General features: G+C 39.1%; 2 protein-coding genes and 1 long non-coding RNA gene across 3 annotated transcripts; 1 reads left to right on the top strand and 2 right to left on the bottom strand.

The window, feature by feature from the left end:
- Nucleotides 1–6950: 6950 nt before the first annotated feature.
- Nucleotides 6951–7948, top strand: LOC120030339 (E3 ubiquitin-protein ligase TRIM69-like). The gene is made up of 2 exons (XM_038975715.1): nt 6951–6954; nt 7169–7948. Exon 2 carries the CDS (start codon nt 7273–7275, stop codon nt 7699–7701), a length of 429 nt encoding a protein of 142 aa, XP_038831643.1. The 5' UTR covers nt 6951–6954; nt 7169–7272; the 3' UTR covers nt 7702–7948.
- A 1972-nt stretch (nt 7949–9920) lies between these two features.
- On the bottom strand, nt 9921–11305 carry LOC120030340. The gene is made up of 3 exons (XR_005473639.1): nt 11188–11305; nt 10340–10366; nt 9921–9943 (listed from the first exon to the last, which is right to left on the bottom strand). It is a non-coding gene; the product is annotated as an uncharacterized LOC120030340 (long non-coding RNA).
- Nucleotides 11306–13088: 1783 nt separating this feature from the next.
- On the bottom strand, nt 13089–15250 carry LOC120030496 (butyrophilin-like protein 2). The gene is made up of 5 exons (XM_038975905.1): nt 15201–15250; nt 14383–14721; nt 13950–14237; nt 13329–13448; nt 13089–13132 (listed from the first exon to the last, which is right to left on the bottom strand). Exons 2-5 carry the CDS (start codon nt 14717–14719, stop codon nt 13089–13091), a joined length of 789 nt encoding a protein of 262 aa, XP_038831833.1. The 5' UTR covers nt 14720–14721; nt 15201–15250.
- Between the last annotated feature and the right edge of the window lie 3958 nt (nt 15251–19208).

Genomic DNA, 19208 nt, shown 5'->3' with positions numbered 1-19208 from the left:
AATATATATATATATATCCCTGCCGCATTAGTAGTTTAACCAGCTATATATATCCCTACCGTGTTAGTAGTTTAACCAGTTATATATATCCCTACCGTGTTAGTAGTTTAACCGGCTATATATATCCCTGCCGCATTAGTAGTTTAACCAGCTATATATATCCCTACCGTGTTAGTAGCTTAACCGGCTATATATATCCCTACCGTGTTAGTAGTCTAACCAGCTATATATATCCCTACCGTGTTAGTAGCTTAACCGGCGATATATATATCCCTACCGTGTTAGTAGTTTAACCAGCTATATATATCCCTACCGTGTTAGTAGTTTAACCAGCTATATATATCCCTACCGTGTTAGTAGTTTAACCAGCTATATATATCCCTACCGTGTTAGTAGTTTAACCAGCTATATATATCCCTACCGTGTTAGTAGTTTAACCAGCTATATATATCCCTACCGTGTTAGTAGTTTAACCAGCTATATATATCCCTACCGTGTTAGTAGTTTAACCAGTTATATATATCCCTACCGTGTTAGTAGTTTAACCGGCTATATATATCCCTACCGTGTTAGTAGTTTAACCGGCAATATATATCCCTACCGTGTTAGTAGCTTAACCGGCGATATATATATCCCTACCGTGTTAGTAGTTTAACCAGCTATATATATCCCTACCGTGTTAGTAGTTTAACCAGTTATATATATCCCTACCGTGTTAGTAGTTTAACCGGCTATATATATCCCTACCGTGTTAGTAGTTTAACCGGCAATATATATATCCCTACCGTGTTAGTAGCTTAACCGGCGATATACTGTGAAGTGATAGAAATGACACTCAAATGTAAAATCGTTAAAGTAAATGGCAGCCTACAAAAGCCACTTGGCTATGTTCTCCTTAGGCTATTTGTGCAGATGAAAAGCACCAACGAGGCTATATTTTCACAACTAAAATTGTCATACATAAAACATAATAAAAAAATATGAAAGATAATACAAATTATTTCTAGCCTATATTCTTTATGGGTTCTTTGAATAAGCTACGGCTAGCCAGCTAATGATCACACACAGCCTATACGGATGATTACATTCCCCAGCCAGAAACCAGGGTTTTATGAGGGGTTCTGAAAGACACTCATGGGGGTGTCCACTGAAAATTCACTAGCAACAACAATTCGGACCTAAAAGACACCCACACGTGAGCGCCCACTAAATCGGCCCAATAATAGGCAAACCAAATAAAAAACCCTCACCAAACTTAAAGACAGGGAGCAAACCAAAAAGTGGAGCAAATTGAAAAAAAGGAAAGACTAGATAAAGGATTGTTTTTCTAGAAATCAAATAGTGAGCGCCAACTAAATGTTTTAACCCTCCTCGTCTCTCAAACTAGACAGTTTTATCTCCATCTCTTCATTCAAAGACTCAATCATGGACACTCTTACTGACAGTTGTGGCTGCTTTGTGTGATGTATTGTTGTCTCTACCTTCTTACCCTTTGTGCTGTTGTCTATGCCCAAACATGTTTGTACCATGCTTAATTCGTTTTTTAAATTATATTTATATCACTCTTTTCAATTCCAAGACTTTTCACCAATTGTATTTTCTGATAAAACATCATCAAATGTGAAGGGAAGGCAAGTTCTTGCAGAACTCACCAAAAAGGATGCAGTCCTTGTTAAAAACAATGCTATGAGTATACACAGTATTATAAACTATAGAGTTACCATCATTTCTTACATCAATGCCCAACACTTATTGATATAGTAAGTTATTTTTAAATATGGTTATGTAGACAGGACTTACTGGAAACATTTTTGGCTTTTATGTTATTTGGCAAAATAAATGTTATTTATCATTTTGTGTACCATGCTGTTTAGTTGAGCAATTGGCTTTTCCGTCATAGTTTGGAGTTTAATTGTTGATCATGCAGTTGATTTCAAACCAACCACTTTCTTTTCACACACACACACACACACACACACACACACACACACACACACACACACACACACACACACACACACACACACACACACACACACACACACACACACACACACCACAGTGTTTTATAAATATATTTTATATTTTTCAAAATATTACTTACCATAGTTTATTATGTACTTTTAAATATATCATAGTTCTAAAGACACTAAATATGTTTTTAAGTATATGGATTACCAGTTTATGATGGAGTGTGTTGAATCTGAAACGACTTCATTTCAGTGGATGGACTTTCAACCCTGACACTGCGCATCCCAGTCTCACAGTATATCAGGACAGGACAAATGTGTGAAGTTTAAAGAAAAGCACAAAGAAGAGACTACTGGGACACCTGGGAAGAACAACTTAGAAAAGGGTCCTGGGAAGAGGTTTCTGGGAAGGAAGTGTGTCTTGGGAATGGAGGGATATGATACAGGTAAACATTAGTGGGAGGTTGACTTGGGGAGGAAGACTCAGTGGAGTGTTGGAGTCACACAGGACCCAAAGAACAAAGGTTCATCTACTAAAGTATCCAGAGAATGGCTACTGGAGCATGTTATCATCATGGAGAACTGAAAAGTGTTGATGAGCTTCCCATTGAACTGAAACCTGAGAAGCTGGGAGTGTTAGTGGACTAGTAGGGAGGACAGATACCATTCTTCAACATGGAGAAGAGGTGCCACATCCACTCCTGTCTGGAACATGGACTAGGATACTCTATCCCTTCTTTGGCCATAATGAAATGTGATAAGAGTAACTCAAAATCTTTGCATAAATGCATAAATGTATTTTGGTAAACCTCATCCAAAGATGAAAATGTAAATTATAATTTATGCTCATCCATTAAAGCTACACATCTTTAATTTGTAAAAAAATAAATAAAATAAAAGACTGTTCCACCACTCAGATTCGCTTTAATTGAACAATTTTACAAAATATAAGTATTGAGAGTGACTGTATTGTTTGTAGTTTAGTAATGCAGTTCTGTAATGTTCTGTCACCTGTATCTAATATCTAGTAAACCCCTCAAGCTCTGAGAACTGTTGACAGGTGAGAGGCAAGACCACAGTAAACCAAAATACTTTATAAAGAATAGCAAATGTGTCGGAGTAGTATCTTATCTATAGATGAACATGTACATTCTAAATTCTGCTAGCGTGAGGCAAACCAGGGATAAAGAAATAAATAACAAAGTAGATCCTCTTGTTGCTATAGCAACCTTAGTTCAACACAACGACACCTAGTGATTTTATGCTCTCGGGAGGTTAAAAGAGGCATAGTTCAGACATAATCAAAGTGGAAGTTGTATCACTTTAACGGAAGCTTGAAGGCATCATTTGTGCTATAATAATGCACTTTTTCAGTATACTTTTCAATATATACAACTTGAATTTAATTAAATTATTTGTTAAATGTGAAGAGGGCCATTCGTTAAAAATGTAAATACATTTGTATAGCCTGACCTGTTTTAACGTTTACTGCTGGAGAAACCTCTAGAGGGAGCCTCTGAACCTTCGAGCCTCAAAGTCCAATTGTGGTTAAACACTACTCTCATTCTTAAAAGAAGCTCTGGGGAGAATATAACGTTGATATCATATCTGAAACGTACTCTGTTACGTACTCTGTTATCTGCGTACTCTGTTATCTGTTATCTGCGAGTACACCGTACTCTGTTATCTGCGTTCAGGTAAGAGGTTCTAGTGAATTAATTATTTCCTAAAAGCTTATCTTTATCTATTGCGAAATAATGTGATATGTAACGTACATGCAATAATGCTTTCAAATGTCTTGATGGTTTAATTGTATATTACTCTGGTTCATAATGAACTATATAACATAGCTACATACCGTATGAACAAATACATAAATATACTTTATATACATACATATAATGTATTGTACATCATAGAAGTACTGCAGTGCTTAATTTGTAAATCGGGAGGTGCTGCGACAAAAAGTGAGCGCTAGAGGGCAGTGACCTGGAGAGTTCTGAGGTACCGGAACGCATGAGAACAAAATAACCTTTATAATAAAGCATTACATATCGTCGCATTTTCGTAGTGGCATAAAGCAGTAGAGTAGAGGCAGAAGTTGCACACACGGGGAACATTTTTTGTAGCCTAAGGTCCGGGAAATGTTGGCCTTTTAGAATTGCATGAAATGCGTTTTTATGTAATTTTACATGACTGGAGACTTTGGCAGAATCTTTTTAAATACCGCACAAATGGTCAAAATGGCAGGCTACTTTGACACTGATCATCTGAGATCATAAAACACGACCGTGTCTTGAATCCATCAATAGCCTAGGCCTAGGTTAAATAAAGGTTAAATAAACAAATACAAATAGGTGTGTGGAGACATATTGTAGGCTACAATATGAGGAAATGATAGTCTTAAAAATGCTTTCCAGTTTCACTGACGCATCCAATGATACGCAGCTCACTCGCTGGTCCGATGCGCTCGTACCAAAAGCCTTTCTCCCTCTCTCTCTCTTGTAAAACATATTTGGAAGTTAATTAAATATTTTGGTGGCCTACAGCACAGAGTCTTATCTTTTCAGCAAGAGTCGTTGCTTTTCAAGCTGTGTTTTCGCTCAATTGTATTTTAAATGTTTTGTCTGCGTGCTGTTTTCAATGACAGATTTAACGCGTTCCCGATTGTAGGCTATTCCTTATTATTGGGCTACAATCCACAACTAGGCTATTTTTAAAGGAGCTATTGATCCCCTGTGGCTAAATTATAGGCATTCTCGTGGTGTAGTGGGCTATTCTGAATGATTTAATTTATTTCTGTACAACCAGCAGTAATTATATAACTTTGGCAAATGTATTTGAATTCATCAGGGGTGCTGTAGTTCCTCAAGAAACCTTCGCGCAGCTTTGATTCTACACGGAAATAAATGATGAAGTGCAATGCTGGAGAGATGTGAGTTGCAGGCTCATGTCTATGAGAGCAGAAACGGAGAGAGATCATAGAAAGTGAATTTCATTCTAGTTATGCGAGAGCTACTGGCGCGCTTCTCACACAGCCACGGCCATGCGTTGGACTTAAACATATATGGTTACAATGTTGAGCAAACCATAAACACGGGCCAGCCCAACCCAAATCAACTCATAGAATATTAGGCCCGGGCTGAAATCTACTTTTTCACATGACGTTTTTTGAGGGTAAATGAACATTTACGAAGAGGCAACTCGAATGAACTTTGATCGCTTTTATTTGAATTTGTACATTGCGAAAAGTGACAATGATTTTCCATGCCACGATAGGTACCGGATCCGTCCAAATAGGTTCCGGAACAAAACAGTACAACACGGAGAGTCGGGAATAGCCTACAGTCGTCCTTTTCCGGATCAGGATCCGGCTCAAATTAAGCATTGAAGTACTGGCACAAAAGTATTTCTGAGTAAACTTGTTGACAAAGATTTTGTTGAAAGAGTATTTGCAAAATAAAGGAATGCTATCCATACTTATTATCTTACAACATGATCTCAATAATATTGATGCATGCAGAGATTACAGGTCATGGTTTTATGTTCCCTGGCAGGTGCATCATGGGACCTTTGATCCAGCAAGTCTGTTTGGTAACATGCCTTATTTTTTCCCCCTGTTCATCTGCTCAAGGTAATAAGCTAATAGTAACGTCTTGGGAAGGGCTATGAGGGCAGACTAAGTCATTCACCCTGGTACCACATGTCCAAATGTTGGTTGTTATTGTCCATTTGAACCATAAAGCTACATAAAAAAACATCATAACAGTACCCCCTCCACTTATTTTGATCAACAGCTGAGGGATGATATATGTTCTAATAAAGAGGACACATATTTAAATGTTGAGTTCAAGACCTAATTCTGATTCACCATTGCAGTTACAGATGGAACAGAGACTGAGAGGCAATCAACTTCCGGGTCAACCTGTGTACTGTATGGTTTGGATTGCACTGTGTGGTTTGCCCTATGTGTTACATTTGGGGCAATTCTTTTCCTGGAAGTGGTTTTCTTGGTATTGTATAAGTGCTGTGGAGGTAAAGCTTCATTAATTATACTTTATTACTTTTTAAAACAATATAATTAAATTGAGGAAATCCACTAATTTACTTTGAACCTAACATTCATTATCTCCAGCATCTCCAGACTATGAGGTTATGAAGTGGTGGAAATCCCCTTTAAACCCTCCATAAATCATTTTTTCTCGCTCTCTTACTGTTATCAATACAAAAACATATTATGAACAACTATCAGAGGATATGCACACTACCCATACAGGTTCTTCTCAGAATAATGAAAAAACATAACATAATATGAACGGATTTTAACTAAAACACAGTCAGTTCAACTTTAAGTTACTGTCTTTCTTTTCCAGATATTAGCATTGAGTTTGACTTATTATCAACTGCAGTTGATGCATCAGTGCAGACCGCGGAGTAGTCAACCTGTAATGATTCTACATTTCCAATACAGTCGGCTAATACGATATTAGGAAAACTTTTGTTATTAACTCTGTATCTTTTCTGGTTACTTTGTGTTTATTTATTCAGGGAAGTCACATTGAGATTGACATATCTGAGCCCTGCTTATTAGCTTTGGGTATAACAATGTATTCTGATTTACCATTGCAGCTGATCAATTATTGCAGACCGTCGATCAGCCAACTGGTATTTATTATACTGTATTTTTATAGTCTGGTAATCAGAATGTTAATAACATTTAAATGTGGGACTTTATATAAATATTTTCATTGTGTTCCTAATTGCAAAAGAATTGTACAGATATAATCCTGAATTACTCACCAGAAGTTAAGTAGTAATGTATCTAATCAGAATCTTGTCTTTATTGAACAGTAGATTATATTGGGTAACTTTTTTACCTTTAACACATAGAATGATGATACTGACACTTTGTACTAGTTCTATTTGTGTAATTGTCTAATTTCATTCTGCTTTTCAGATATAGATGTGAAGCACGTACATGAAGGTACGAAGCTATCAGCTTTAAACATACAGTACTATGCCCACGTCTTTAGCAACATGTTGTCATAGTTTCAAAATAATGATGATTGATTAAATTGTTGTTTTGTAATTACCATTTTAACATGTATTTTCAAGTATGTCTGTTCATTTCTGTACTGTAAACTGAATCGGTATGGAAAACGTATTATTCAACTGTGTGTAACTTTCTTTCTCCTCAGTGGATGTAACTCTGGATGTGGACACCGCTCACCCTAACCTACTGATAGATGGGAAAACAGTACGCTGGATAAAGGAAACACCACAGAGACCGTGTAGTGATAACATGTTTGATGAGGATCCCTATGTGCTGGGCATTATGGGTCGTGCTTGGAGGACCTACTGGGAGGTGAATGTGGCGAAGAAGGATGACTGGGTACTTGGTGTTACCAAGGCAACAGCTAACAGGAAGGGACAGTTGGTTCTCAGCCCTGCCAATGGCTTCTGGGTAATCAGGCTGTCCAATGGGGGAAGACTGAAAGCCATGGATGATAAGGAACATGTTCTTGAGAAAGGTATTCCAGATAAAGTTGGTATCTATCTAGATTATAAGGAAAAGAAGGTGACTTTCTTTAATGCAGAAGATGGTTCACACCTCTACTCATTTATCAACGGACCAGGTTATGAGGATGAGGTCCGCCCACTTTTCTCACCCTGGAACAATGATACAGATCCAATCACAGTTTTGTCCGTTGAAAGTAAAAAATCGAAATAATCTAAAGCATTAAGGATCACCTCTACATCTGTCAATAGGCTACTTTATTGTGTTGGAGAGCTAAACTTGAGTGGTCTTAACTACACTAATGATGGTCAATCACTAATGATTGTCACTTCAGTAATATTTACACATTTGCTTGGAGGTGTTAAAATTGTATGATACTTTTTTGCTTATTAGAGAAATGTGTTGCTTTCTCACATTGACTTTATATTTGTTGTCTGACTTGAATAAAATTGAACTGCTATTTCAGTTGTATTTTTCTCAAACCACACCAATATCAGAAAAGAAATCATGCATAATGCACAGGTAATGTTATGCCTCCCTTCTTACACATATACTGTACACTGTAATGATTTGTGAAGAATGAAATATTGCATTTAAGACTTGGATGTGTACCAGTTTATACCTTGTGATCATGAGGATCAATCAGTTTATGCCAGCTCTTACATAATGTATAGATTAGGAAGGTTTGTAATCAGCCATTGGTAAGCACAACTCTGCATACAGAGGCCTTCGTCTTTACAATGTCAAGAATACTATTCTGGGACCTCATTAATAAAATGTTTGCACCCACAGATTTGATTGAAAATTGTGCATATAACAAAATCTACAGGAACAATGTGATATGGAATTTACATACATTCTGCATAACTCTGCATGAAAATGTTTCTGCATTTTCTGATTATTAAACGAAAAAGCTTGTTTGTGACTAACACAACCTTATTTATGGGTGTAGACATTATTATAAAGGACATATGTCTCATATTTTAATAAATGCTCTTAAAGAGAAATAAATAATATTTAGCAAATGACGCCTCTGGGACTTTAAACAAATATCCACTAACATACAAGTACTTTTATGAGTTCATGACAATTTTTTAAATGCCTTTTATTATTGTAACAAAAGTTTTTACACTTTTACAGATTTTAACACATTGAGTACAGTGAGTGAAAATATATTTTTAAACAGGATATTACAAAAAAACACAATTATAGTGAGTGAGTCAATTATTCTATTGTCAAACATATTGTAATTAAAACAACTAAGACTTCATATTTAAATAGATTAACACTGCGTGCACAAAACATGAAGAACTGCTCTTTCCTGACCAGCTGAAAGATATGATCCCTTATTGATGTCACTTGTTAAATCCACTTCAGTCAGTGTAGATGAAGGGGAGGAGACAGGTTAATGAAGGATTTTTAAGCCTTGAGACAATTGATTGTGTATGTGTGTCATTCGAGGGTTAATGGGCAAGACAAAATATTTAAGTGCCTTTGAATGGGGAATGGTAATAGGTGCCAAGTGCACCGGTTTGTGTCAAGAATTGTAGCGCAGCAGTGTTTTTCATGCTCACAGTTTCCCATGTGTATCAAGAATGGTCCACCACCCAAAAGACATCCAGACAACTTGACACAACAGTGGGAAGCATGTAGACACCTTGTAGAGTGAAAGGAGGCTGTTCTGAGGGCAACATTAGGAAGGTGTTCTTAATATTTTGTACACTCAGTGTATATTCTACACTTTAAAACTAACATGTGTAAAAGCTACATTATAGGATTTACATTTTCAGCTTTAAATTATAATATTAATAGTATTATAATTACAATAAGCTTTGGGATCTAAATACCTTTCTATTCATCTTCCATTATTTACACTAACGGTTGTCAGAGGTTGAGGGTATGTCTCTTTGTACCACAGGTGAGATTTTGAGTTCCTCTTTACAATCAATCAAAGGACCAAAGAACGGATAGAGTTTCTTAGAAAACTTGCCATTGATGAAGGAGTGGATGTGGCACCTCTTCTCCACATTGAAAAATGTTATCTGTCCCCCTTCATAGTCCACTAAAACTCCCAGCTTCTCAGGTTTCAGTTCAATGGGAAGGAAAGTGGGAGACTGTTCAACTGTTTTCAGTTCTCCATCTTTGTAACATATGCTCCAGAAGCCAGTGTCTGGATACATTTGGATGTTGTCTCTCTTCTCTGTGTCCTGAGCGATCCCAACACTCCACTGGCTCTTCTTCCCCAGGTCAACCTCCCAGTAATGTGTACCTTTGTCATATCCTTCCACTCCCAAGACACATTGATTATATTTAAACTTGTTTTTAGTGCATTTGCATTTTTCTTTGAAAGTCTCACAATCCTTTTTTTCTTTGAATTCTCCAAATATGAGACATTTGTTATCATCAGATAAAGAGAGTCTGACATGTGCAGTGTCAGGGTCGAAAGTCACATCCACTGAAAAAAAATCAATGTAATTTTTGTTTCAATGTTAAAAAGATTTATGATATTTTAACACAAAACATGAATCCAATAACATTAGCATATTTCAACATGTTATGTTTGTTCTATAATGAATTAGCATGACCATTGAAAAATCAATGCCATTTATTTGAATTTTTGGTAGGCAATGTGATCACGTTAATGTTAAAAATGAAACATAAAATGAAAGATAAAATATCAAACATCGTTATTGAATTTAATATTTTTTTGTGGTAAGAAATGTGATCACATGTTAAAAATGAAACATAAAATGATGAAGGTGTGTGTGTGTGTGTGTGTGTGTGTGTGTGTGTGTGTATTCTATTAGTACCAAACATGAAACATATGAAATATAAAAGTGTTCATAATTACCTGCATGATCAACCATCAAGCTCCAAACTACGTAGGGAAGAGGAAAAGAAATGGGTGTATCTACAGTGAGCTCCCGAAGAATTGGGACATTGACACATTTTTCGTTGTTTTAGGTCTGTAATCCAACACTTTGGAATTTAAATAATACAATGACTATGTGGTTATGAGAGTCATTTTGGAGTCTCTAATAAAAAATTAAAATACTGAGCTATATTCTATGTTCAAATAAATTGGAAAATTATATTATTTTATACTAATACAATTGCTCAGAGAAAGAGATTTTGTTTAAGAACTACTCTTTTTTTCTCTAAAATGTAGAGGTAAAAATTATTGACACACCTGTTTTCAATACGTTTCAATACCTAAACCTTGTGAGGATTAAGACACTGAGACTTTTTCAAAATAACATTTTGAGTTGGAAAACACATTGGAAGGGATCTCCATACAGAAACCTTCCAGATATTTGATATCGTTCGTCTGGACCTCCCTCTTCAATTCAAACCATAGGTTTTTAATGGGTTTCAAGTCCGGAGATTGAGATTGTCGTGTGCTTGGGGTCATTGTCTTGCTGAAAGGTCCACTTGCGGCCGAGTGTCAGCCTCCTGGCAGAGGCAACCAGGTTTCTGGCTAAAATGTCATGGTACTGGGTACAATTTATTTGAACATAGAATATAGCTCAGTATTTTAATTTTTTATTTGATCCAGTCATTGTTCCACACCTTTATCAAGGGTGTCAATAATTTCATACCACACTATATATATGAAAACAAAACTGCATGGATTATATATTTAGATGACAAATCACTTGAAGTTTGTGCAGCATTAATGTGAAAGGAACCGATAGTTACCAGAGTCTGGGATTGTTTCAGTAATTCCTGTGAAAATACAACATCATGTTTCTGTATCAATTCACTTTTAATACTTGTGAAGTAAATAATGTTCCATCAACTGTAAAACACATAATACCTACCCATTAACTGATCCTTATAAGTTACTTCCTCTGTCTTTTTGATGAGCTCTGTAATATACAGTGGAGGAAAGTTGTTATTTTGGTGTCAATTAAAACTGTTTTAAAAGATAAATTTTAAAGAAATACTGTATATATTGAAGATAAATATTGCATACCTTGATCCATAGCTTTTAATTTTCTATTCTTATCATCTATTGTAAAAAAATAAAAAAAATAGATAAAAATATATTTGTGAATGAGTTCAATATACAGCATATTACTTGATATTTTAATTCCTTTTTGAAAATAGTTTTTTATTTATTTATAAAGAATGTTACTTGAGATGTTAGTGTTTTTCAAATGTGTTACAGAACTCAGTTAAAACTTCTTATGGCTGGGATCCCGTTAACGGGATCGATATGACAACAGCCAGTGAAAGTGCAGGGCGCCAAATTCAAAACAACTGAAATCTCATAAATAAAACTTGTTGTTAATCCCACCACAGTGTCCGATTTCAAAAAGGCTTTACTGCGAAAGCACATCAAACGATTATGTTAGGTCAGCACCTCGTCACAGAAAACCATACAGCCATTTTTCCAGCCAAAGAGAGGAGTCACAAAAAGCAGAAATATAGATAAAATGAATCACTAACCTTTGATGATCTTCATCAGATGACACTCATAGGACTTCATGTTACACAATACATGTATGTTTTGTTCGATAAAGTTCATATTTATATCCAAAAATCTCAGTTTACATTGGCGCACTATGTTCAGTAATGTTTTGCCTCCAAAACATCCGGTGATTTTGCAGAGAGCAACATCATCTTACAGAAATACTCATAATAAACATTGATAAAAGATACAAGTATTATACATGGAACTTCAGATAAACCTCTCCTTAATGCAACCGCTGTGTCAGATTTCCAAAAAACTTTACAGAAAAAGCACACCATGCTATAATCTGAGTACAGCACTCAGAGCCCAAACAAGCCATAAAGATATCCGCCATGTTGAGTCAACAGATGTCAGAATAGCATTATAAATATTCACTTACCTTTGATGATCTTCATCAGAATGCACTCCCAGGAATCCCAGTTCAACAATAAATGTTTGATTTGTTCCATAAAGTCCATCATTTATGTCCAAATACCTCCTTTTTGTTTGCACGTTCAGTACACAATCCAAATCCAATCCAAGTCCAGGCAAAAGTTCAGACGAAAAGTCATATTACAGTTTGTAGAAACATGTAAAACGAAGTATAGAATCAATCTTTAGTATGTTTTTAACATAAATCTTCAATAATGTTCCAACCGCAGAATTCCTTTGTCTGTAGAAATGCGATGGAACGCAGGTCTAATTCTCACGTGAACGTGCGTGGTCAGCTCATGGCACTCTGCCAGACCCCTGACTCAAAGAGCCCTCATTCTCCCCTCCTTCACAGTAGAAGCATCAAACATGGTTCTAAAGACTGTTGACATCTAGTGGAAGCCTTTGGAAGTGCAATATGACTAATATCCCACTGTAAATTCGATAGGCAATGAGTTGAAAACCTACAAACCTCAGATTTCCCACTTCCTGGTTGGATTTTTTCTCAGGTTTTTGCCTGCCATATGAGTTCTGTTATACTCACAGACATCATTCAAACAGTTTTAGAAACTTCAGAGTGTTTTCTATCCAAATATACTAATAATATGCATATATTAGAAAATGGGCCTGAGTAGCAGGCAGTTTATTCTGGGCACCTTATTCATCCAAGCTACTCAATACTGCCCCCAGCCATAAGAAGTTAATGTGTCTTTCAGTATCTGTTCTTACCCAAAGGCTTCAGGTTTTCTCGAACAACTGGAGGTGAAAATATAATATCATCATTGCACAAAGTACTTGCACAATATTGCATGCAACAATAAAAGTATATACAATATAATTTCAATAACATCTGAAAATGCTTACAACAATGTTGAACCATAGAACCTACTAATAAACATGGTTGTGTATAACTATACCCTGATATCATATTTAGATAACAAGTGAGACCAACCTCGTCTCTGATGGAATAAGGAGAGCACAGATGCAGTGATACACAGCAGTCCCAGAAACACAGGAATCATAAATGCAGAGATGTACACCCTGTCAGGCAGACTGCTCATGTAGAATTCCTCTGTAACACAAGCAGGGTTAAAGGTTAGATTAGATTGCCATTGCAATAAATTAGTTCTGCAAATTGTATGAGGTTCAACATTCCACATTTTTCCAAATGTCACATAATTACACTCCAACCTAATTTTAGTCTTATATAAGATGTACCTTCGGGAACTTTAAACATGATCAACATGATGAACAAACAGGCCCTGGACCACTTGTTTAGGGTATTGGTCTACATCAGGGATGGGCAACTTTGATGGGGGTGGGGCTCACAAAAAACAGCACTCATCAATTGCCATAGGGTGGAGACAAATGTTTATAGTTTTTAATGTGATCATTCGGTCAGTAATTTGACCGAATCTAGCTGTCCGCTAGACTAACTTACCAATCAAAATGTTTGCTGACATGGGCTGATTGAGTGACTGCTGATGCCCAACCAAATTTAGCAATTGCACCTTGTGTATTCTATTATTCTAACTCTCAACAGTAAGTTGAGACCTAAAGTTCCTAAACTAACCAGTCATCTGCAGTTTAGACTCCATCTTGGTTCCCTGGTACTGTGACATCACCACACATGTGACCCCCTCCAGTTGGTCATTCCCTATTCTCATGTGACTGGTGATGGAGTATAGGACACCCCCCTCCTTCTGTTTGGGCCTCTCTGTCTCTGCTGAGGTGATCTCCTTCCCACTGCTGTCTGTCCACAACATGTCAGGCTCTGGGTACCAGTTCTCTGAACTGCAGCTGAGCTGGATGAACACTTTGTGGTGCTTCCTCATGGAGATCCTGGGGACACTGCCCTGCTCTGTAAAGAAACAGGTGGAAGAATAGTTTTACCCTATTGTAAAATCTAAAATACTCTACATTCTATCGGTCTGCTTTGATGATTCTGCACTAGACAGGAATTAATTAAATTGATCCTCTTACTGAATAAAGTGGTATTTACTTACGTTTAACCTGTAGAACAACAGGCAGTTCCTGAATCCAGTCCAAGTAGCTGGCTTGGCATTTGTAGCTTCCCCTTTCAGAAGCCATGACATTATTCAGCAGCAATGATATATTGCCACTCTCCAACTCCTGAGTGAACACACTCACTCTACCCTCATAGCCTTTCCCCTCTGTTACCTTTCCACCCAAATACAGGTACAGGGGGTTAGCGAATTCTCCTTCCTTAAACCACCTGATTTCCATGTTAACAGCACTGGTTTGAGGAGACAGGTGACAGGGAAGGATGACGTCATGACCAGTAGAGGTAACTACAGGGTCAGGAGGGACAACAAGCTGCATATCTGGAGGGAGAGACGGGAAAGTGTTGCAATATCAGTCTGAAGGACACAAAGATGAGAGCGGCTCATATCGGGCAATAACTTATCAAGACATTTACACAAAGTTTCCTTTTAACATAAGTGACCATCATACTAACGTACACAGTATACCACTAATAGCAAAGAAATAGACATCTAGATTTTTTATCAACAGACTAACTTATTAGTAAGACCTGCTGAATACAACATGATAATAACGTTCAAGAACAACAAATTGGTTACGTATTGTGGGTATCCGTTGAGAGAATGATCTAACGTAATTTACATATAATAATAAGTTGTTATTTAAAATGCAAGATGATTTGTAGATAACCAGTCCGCAATTGCCGACTGCAACGCAGTGAATGTCAAACATGACCACTGACACATTAAAATATGTTTATTATATGTAATTTGTAGGTAAACATTTACATGGATAAAAGATTACTTGTAATATTAATTACCTGCAACAGATGAACAGGCATTAAAGAGGATGAGGAATGTTAACAAACAGACTTGCCGGATCAAAGGTCCCATGATGCACCTGACATGGAACATAAAACCAGGTCCTGTTAATCGCATGGTTCATTCAAGTCTACAGAAATATATATTAAGCTTTAAAAAGTCAAAAGATTCCAATAATTTACTTGGTATCACATTTTGTTTTTGGTGGGGGGACAGTTAAAATGAATTGACATCCATTTTTGAAAAAACAGCAATTCATATCAATGTGTTTCTCACAAATAAACATGGATTCCGACAACAGACAGGGAAACTGAGGAAGAAGGAACAATGCCGAAGTCAAGTGATGACATTGGATAAATCCCAATACTTGGGTGGAGGACGAAAATGAATCTGACAAGATTCAGAATGAATTACCTGCAGTGACAGGTGTGGTGAAGATGGCCGAGGTTGAGTCTCGTCCCAATAATGATGAGGATGATTCTGGCCCTAGTGTAGTGTTTTAGCAGCGCGTGTACTACAGTCAATGTGTTGATAGAACTTCGGTAGCATTTTCCTCAAATTTGCTTTGTTAAAATCACCAGCTACAATTAATGTTGCCTCTGTATATGTGGTTTCCAGTGTGCATAGAGTCCAGTGAAGTTCTTTGAGGGCCGTCGTGGTATTGGCTTGAGGGAGAATATACACGGCTGTTACTATAATCAAAGAGAATTCTCTTGGGAGGTAATGTAATCGGCATTTTATTGTGAGGTAATCTAGGTTGGATGAACAAAATAACTTGAGTTCATGTATGTTATCACAATCACACCATGAGTAGTTAATCATGAAACATACACCTCCACCCTTCTTCCCGGAGAGATATTTATTCCTGTCTGCACGATGAACTGAGAACTCAACTGGCTGTACGGACTCAGACAGAATATCCCGAGAGAGCCATGTTTAGGTGAAACAGAGTATGTTACAATCTCTGATCTCTCTCTGGAAATAAATCCTTGCCATGAGCTCATCAACTTTATTGTCTAGAGACTGAACATTAGCGAGTAATATTGTCACGGTTGTGTGGAGAGACGGACCAAGAAGCAGCGTGATTAAAGTTCCACATATTTATTTAAGCGAAACATCCAAACAAAAAGGAAACAAACATTGAACCGTAACTTCAGAGGTGCTACATGCACTAACTCAAAACAATATCCCACAAAGCAGGTGGAAACAGGGAACCCTTAAGTATGATCCCCAATTAGAGACAATGGATCTCAGCTGCCTCTAATTGGGAACCATACCCAGAGTACCAACATAGAAATAATAAACCTAGAACACCCCCTAGTCATGCCCTGACCTACTATACCATAGAGAACAAAGGGCTCTCCATGGTCAGGGCGTTACAGTACCCCCCCAAAGGTGCAGACTCCGGCCGCAAAACCTGAAACCAACTGGGGAGGGTAGGGGGGGTGACTAGTGTCGGTGGCGGCTCCGGTGTGGGTCATAGCCCCCACTCAGACCCCGGATCCGGCCTACGTGCCGGGCTGAACGCCGTGCCTGGACTGGGCATCGGCGCAAAGGAGGACTCCGGCCAAAGCGCCGGGCTGAGCGCTGTGCCTGGACTGGGCATCGGCGCAAAGGAGGACTCCGGCCATGGAGCTGGGTTGGGCGCCATGCCTGGGCTGGGCATCGGCGCAAAGGAGGACTCCGGCCATGGAGCTGGGTTGGGCGCCATGCCTGGGCTGGGCATCGGCGCAAAGGAGGGCTCCGGCCATGGAGCTGGGTTGGCCGCCGTGCCTGGACTGGGCACCGGCGCAGAGGAAGGCTACGGCCTTGGAGCGGGACTGGATACCGTGCCTGGACTGGGCACTGGCGCAGAAGAAGGCTCCGGCCTTGGAGCGGGACTGGACGCCGTGCCTGGACTGGGCACCGGCGCAAAGGAGGGCTCCGGCAATGGATCAGGACTGGACGCCGTGCCTGGACTGGGCACCGGCGCAGAGGAAGGCTCCGGCCATGGAGCTGGAAGTTCCGGACCGTTGACCGTCGCTGGAAGTTCCGGACCGTGGACCGTCGCAGGAGGTTCCGGACTGTGGACCGTCGCAGGAGGTTCTGGACTGTGGACCGTCACCAGAGGTTCCGGACTGTGGACCGTCGCAGGAGGTTCCGGACTGTGGACCGTCGCAGGAGGTTCCGGACTGTTGACCGTCGCAGGAGGTTCCGGACTGTGGACCGTCGCAGGAGGTTCCGGACTGTGGACCGTCGCAGGGGGTTCTGGACTGGGGACCGTCGCCGGAAGCTCTGGACTGTGAATGCGCACTGGAGGCCGAGTGCGTGGGGCCGGTACAGGTGGCACCGGACTGATGACACGTTTCTTCAAACACCTGCGTTGCCGCATACTCCTAGCCAACTCCATTCTCCGGTATCCCTCCTCACACTGTTCCATCGAATCCCAGGCAGGCTCTGGTACTCTCCTTGGGTCGACCGACCACCTCTCTTTCTCCTCCCAGGTGGTCTCTGGCTCTTCCCTTTGCTCAGTCGCCAGCTCCATGTGCCCCCCCCCCCCCCAATTTTTTTTTATTGGGGTTTCTGTGGCCGTGGTCTGACGACACGCTCCTCCAGAGTTTGCCATTCGGGCTCTGGCACTCTCCTCGGCTCGACCGGCCACCCCTTGTGCCCCACCCCCAAAAAATTATTGGGGTTGTCCTTGGGCTTTCTGTGGCCGCGAACCCCGGCGTCGTCGCCGTCCTCTATCATTTCCTTCCATCTGCCGCCAAGGAAGGGTCTCACATCCACCCATCACTTCTTCCCATGTCCAAAACTCCTTCACCTGGTGAACACGATGATTGGTCCTGGTTTGGTGGGATATTCTGCCACGGTTGTGTGGAGAGACGGACCAAGGCGCAGCGTGATTAAAGTTCCACATATTTATTTAAGCGAAACTTCCAAACAAAAAGGAAACAAACAACGAACCTTGACTTCAGAGGTGCTACATGCACTAACTCAAAACAATATCCCACAAAGCAGGTGGAAACAGGGAACCCTTAAGTATGATCCCCAATTAGAGACAACGACAAGGGATCTTGTAACGTAGACACAGGGAGTCAGAAAGTAGGTGTTAGTGAGTTCACGAATAACGAACACAGAGTGATACAAAACAAGAGAAGCGTCTGACATAGAAACATATACACTACTACCCGATGACTGATAACAAGAGTGCTTTATAAAGGGTAAGTAATCAAGGGCGTGATGAGGTCCAGGTGTGACTGATGATGAGACGCCGGTGTGTGTGCTGATGGTTGCCAGGTGTGTGTAAAGATGGGTTGCCAGGACTGGTGGTTAGTAGACCGGCAACGTTGTGCGCCGGAGAGGGGGAGCGGGAGTTGATATGACATGTCTAAATACTTTCTGAATCCATTATAGTGTAGCTGGTGGTGGTGAAGTCTAGTTAGTGGTGGTAATGCAACATATATTGGATGCCAACCGCTGTTAAACCTCACCGAAGAAGAAGAAGCAATGTATTACAGACCAAAACAAGGACGTGGTGAATACAAAAATGGTTGAATGTATTAGAAGGTATAAAAACACCTTTTGAACAGATGACAAGATTACCATCTAAATATATTATTTCCATATCTACAATATATATATTTTTTTTTCAGAATGCTGTATATGCATTGTTTAGCTGAAGTGGAATGTTTGTATCCTGTATATTTGACTGTGATATGTGGTTAAGATGAATGCACTTACTGTAAGTCACTCTGGGTAAGAGCATCTGCTAAATTACTAAAATGTAAAATGTAAATGTTTTACATACAGTACAGATCTCATATTACTGTATTGAATACCATTTATTTATGATGTCACAAATGTATAATTTGCACAGTTCATATAATGTTTTTTGCTATTTGTTACATTTGACTTTGTATAAACTAGCAGTACTACTGTCACGCCCTGACCTTAGAGATCCTTTTTATGTCTCTATTTTGTTTGGTCAAGGTGTGATTTGGGGTGGGTATTCTATGTTCTATTAT

The sequence above is a fragment of the Salvelinus namaycush genome, chromosome 36 (assembly GCF_016432855.1).
Source record: "Salvelinus namaycush isolate Seneca chromosome 36, SaNama_1.0, whole genome shotgun sequence".
In the NCBI taxonomy this organism is placed as follows: domain Eukaryota; kingdom Metazoa; phylum Chordata; class Actinopteri; order Salmoniformes; family Salmonidae; genus Salvelinus; species Salvelinus namaycush.
This window is presented reverse-complemented; position numbering and strand designations above follow the sequence as displayed.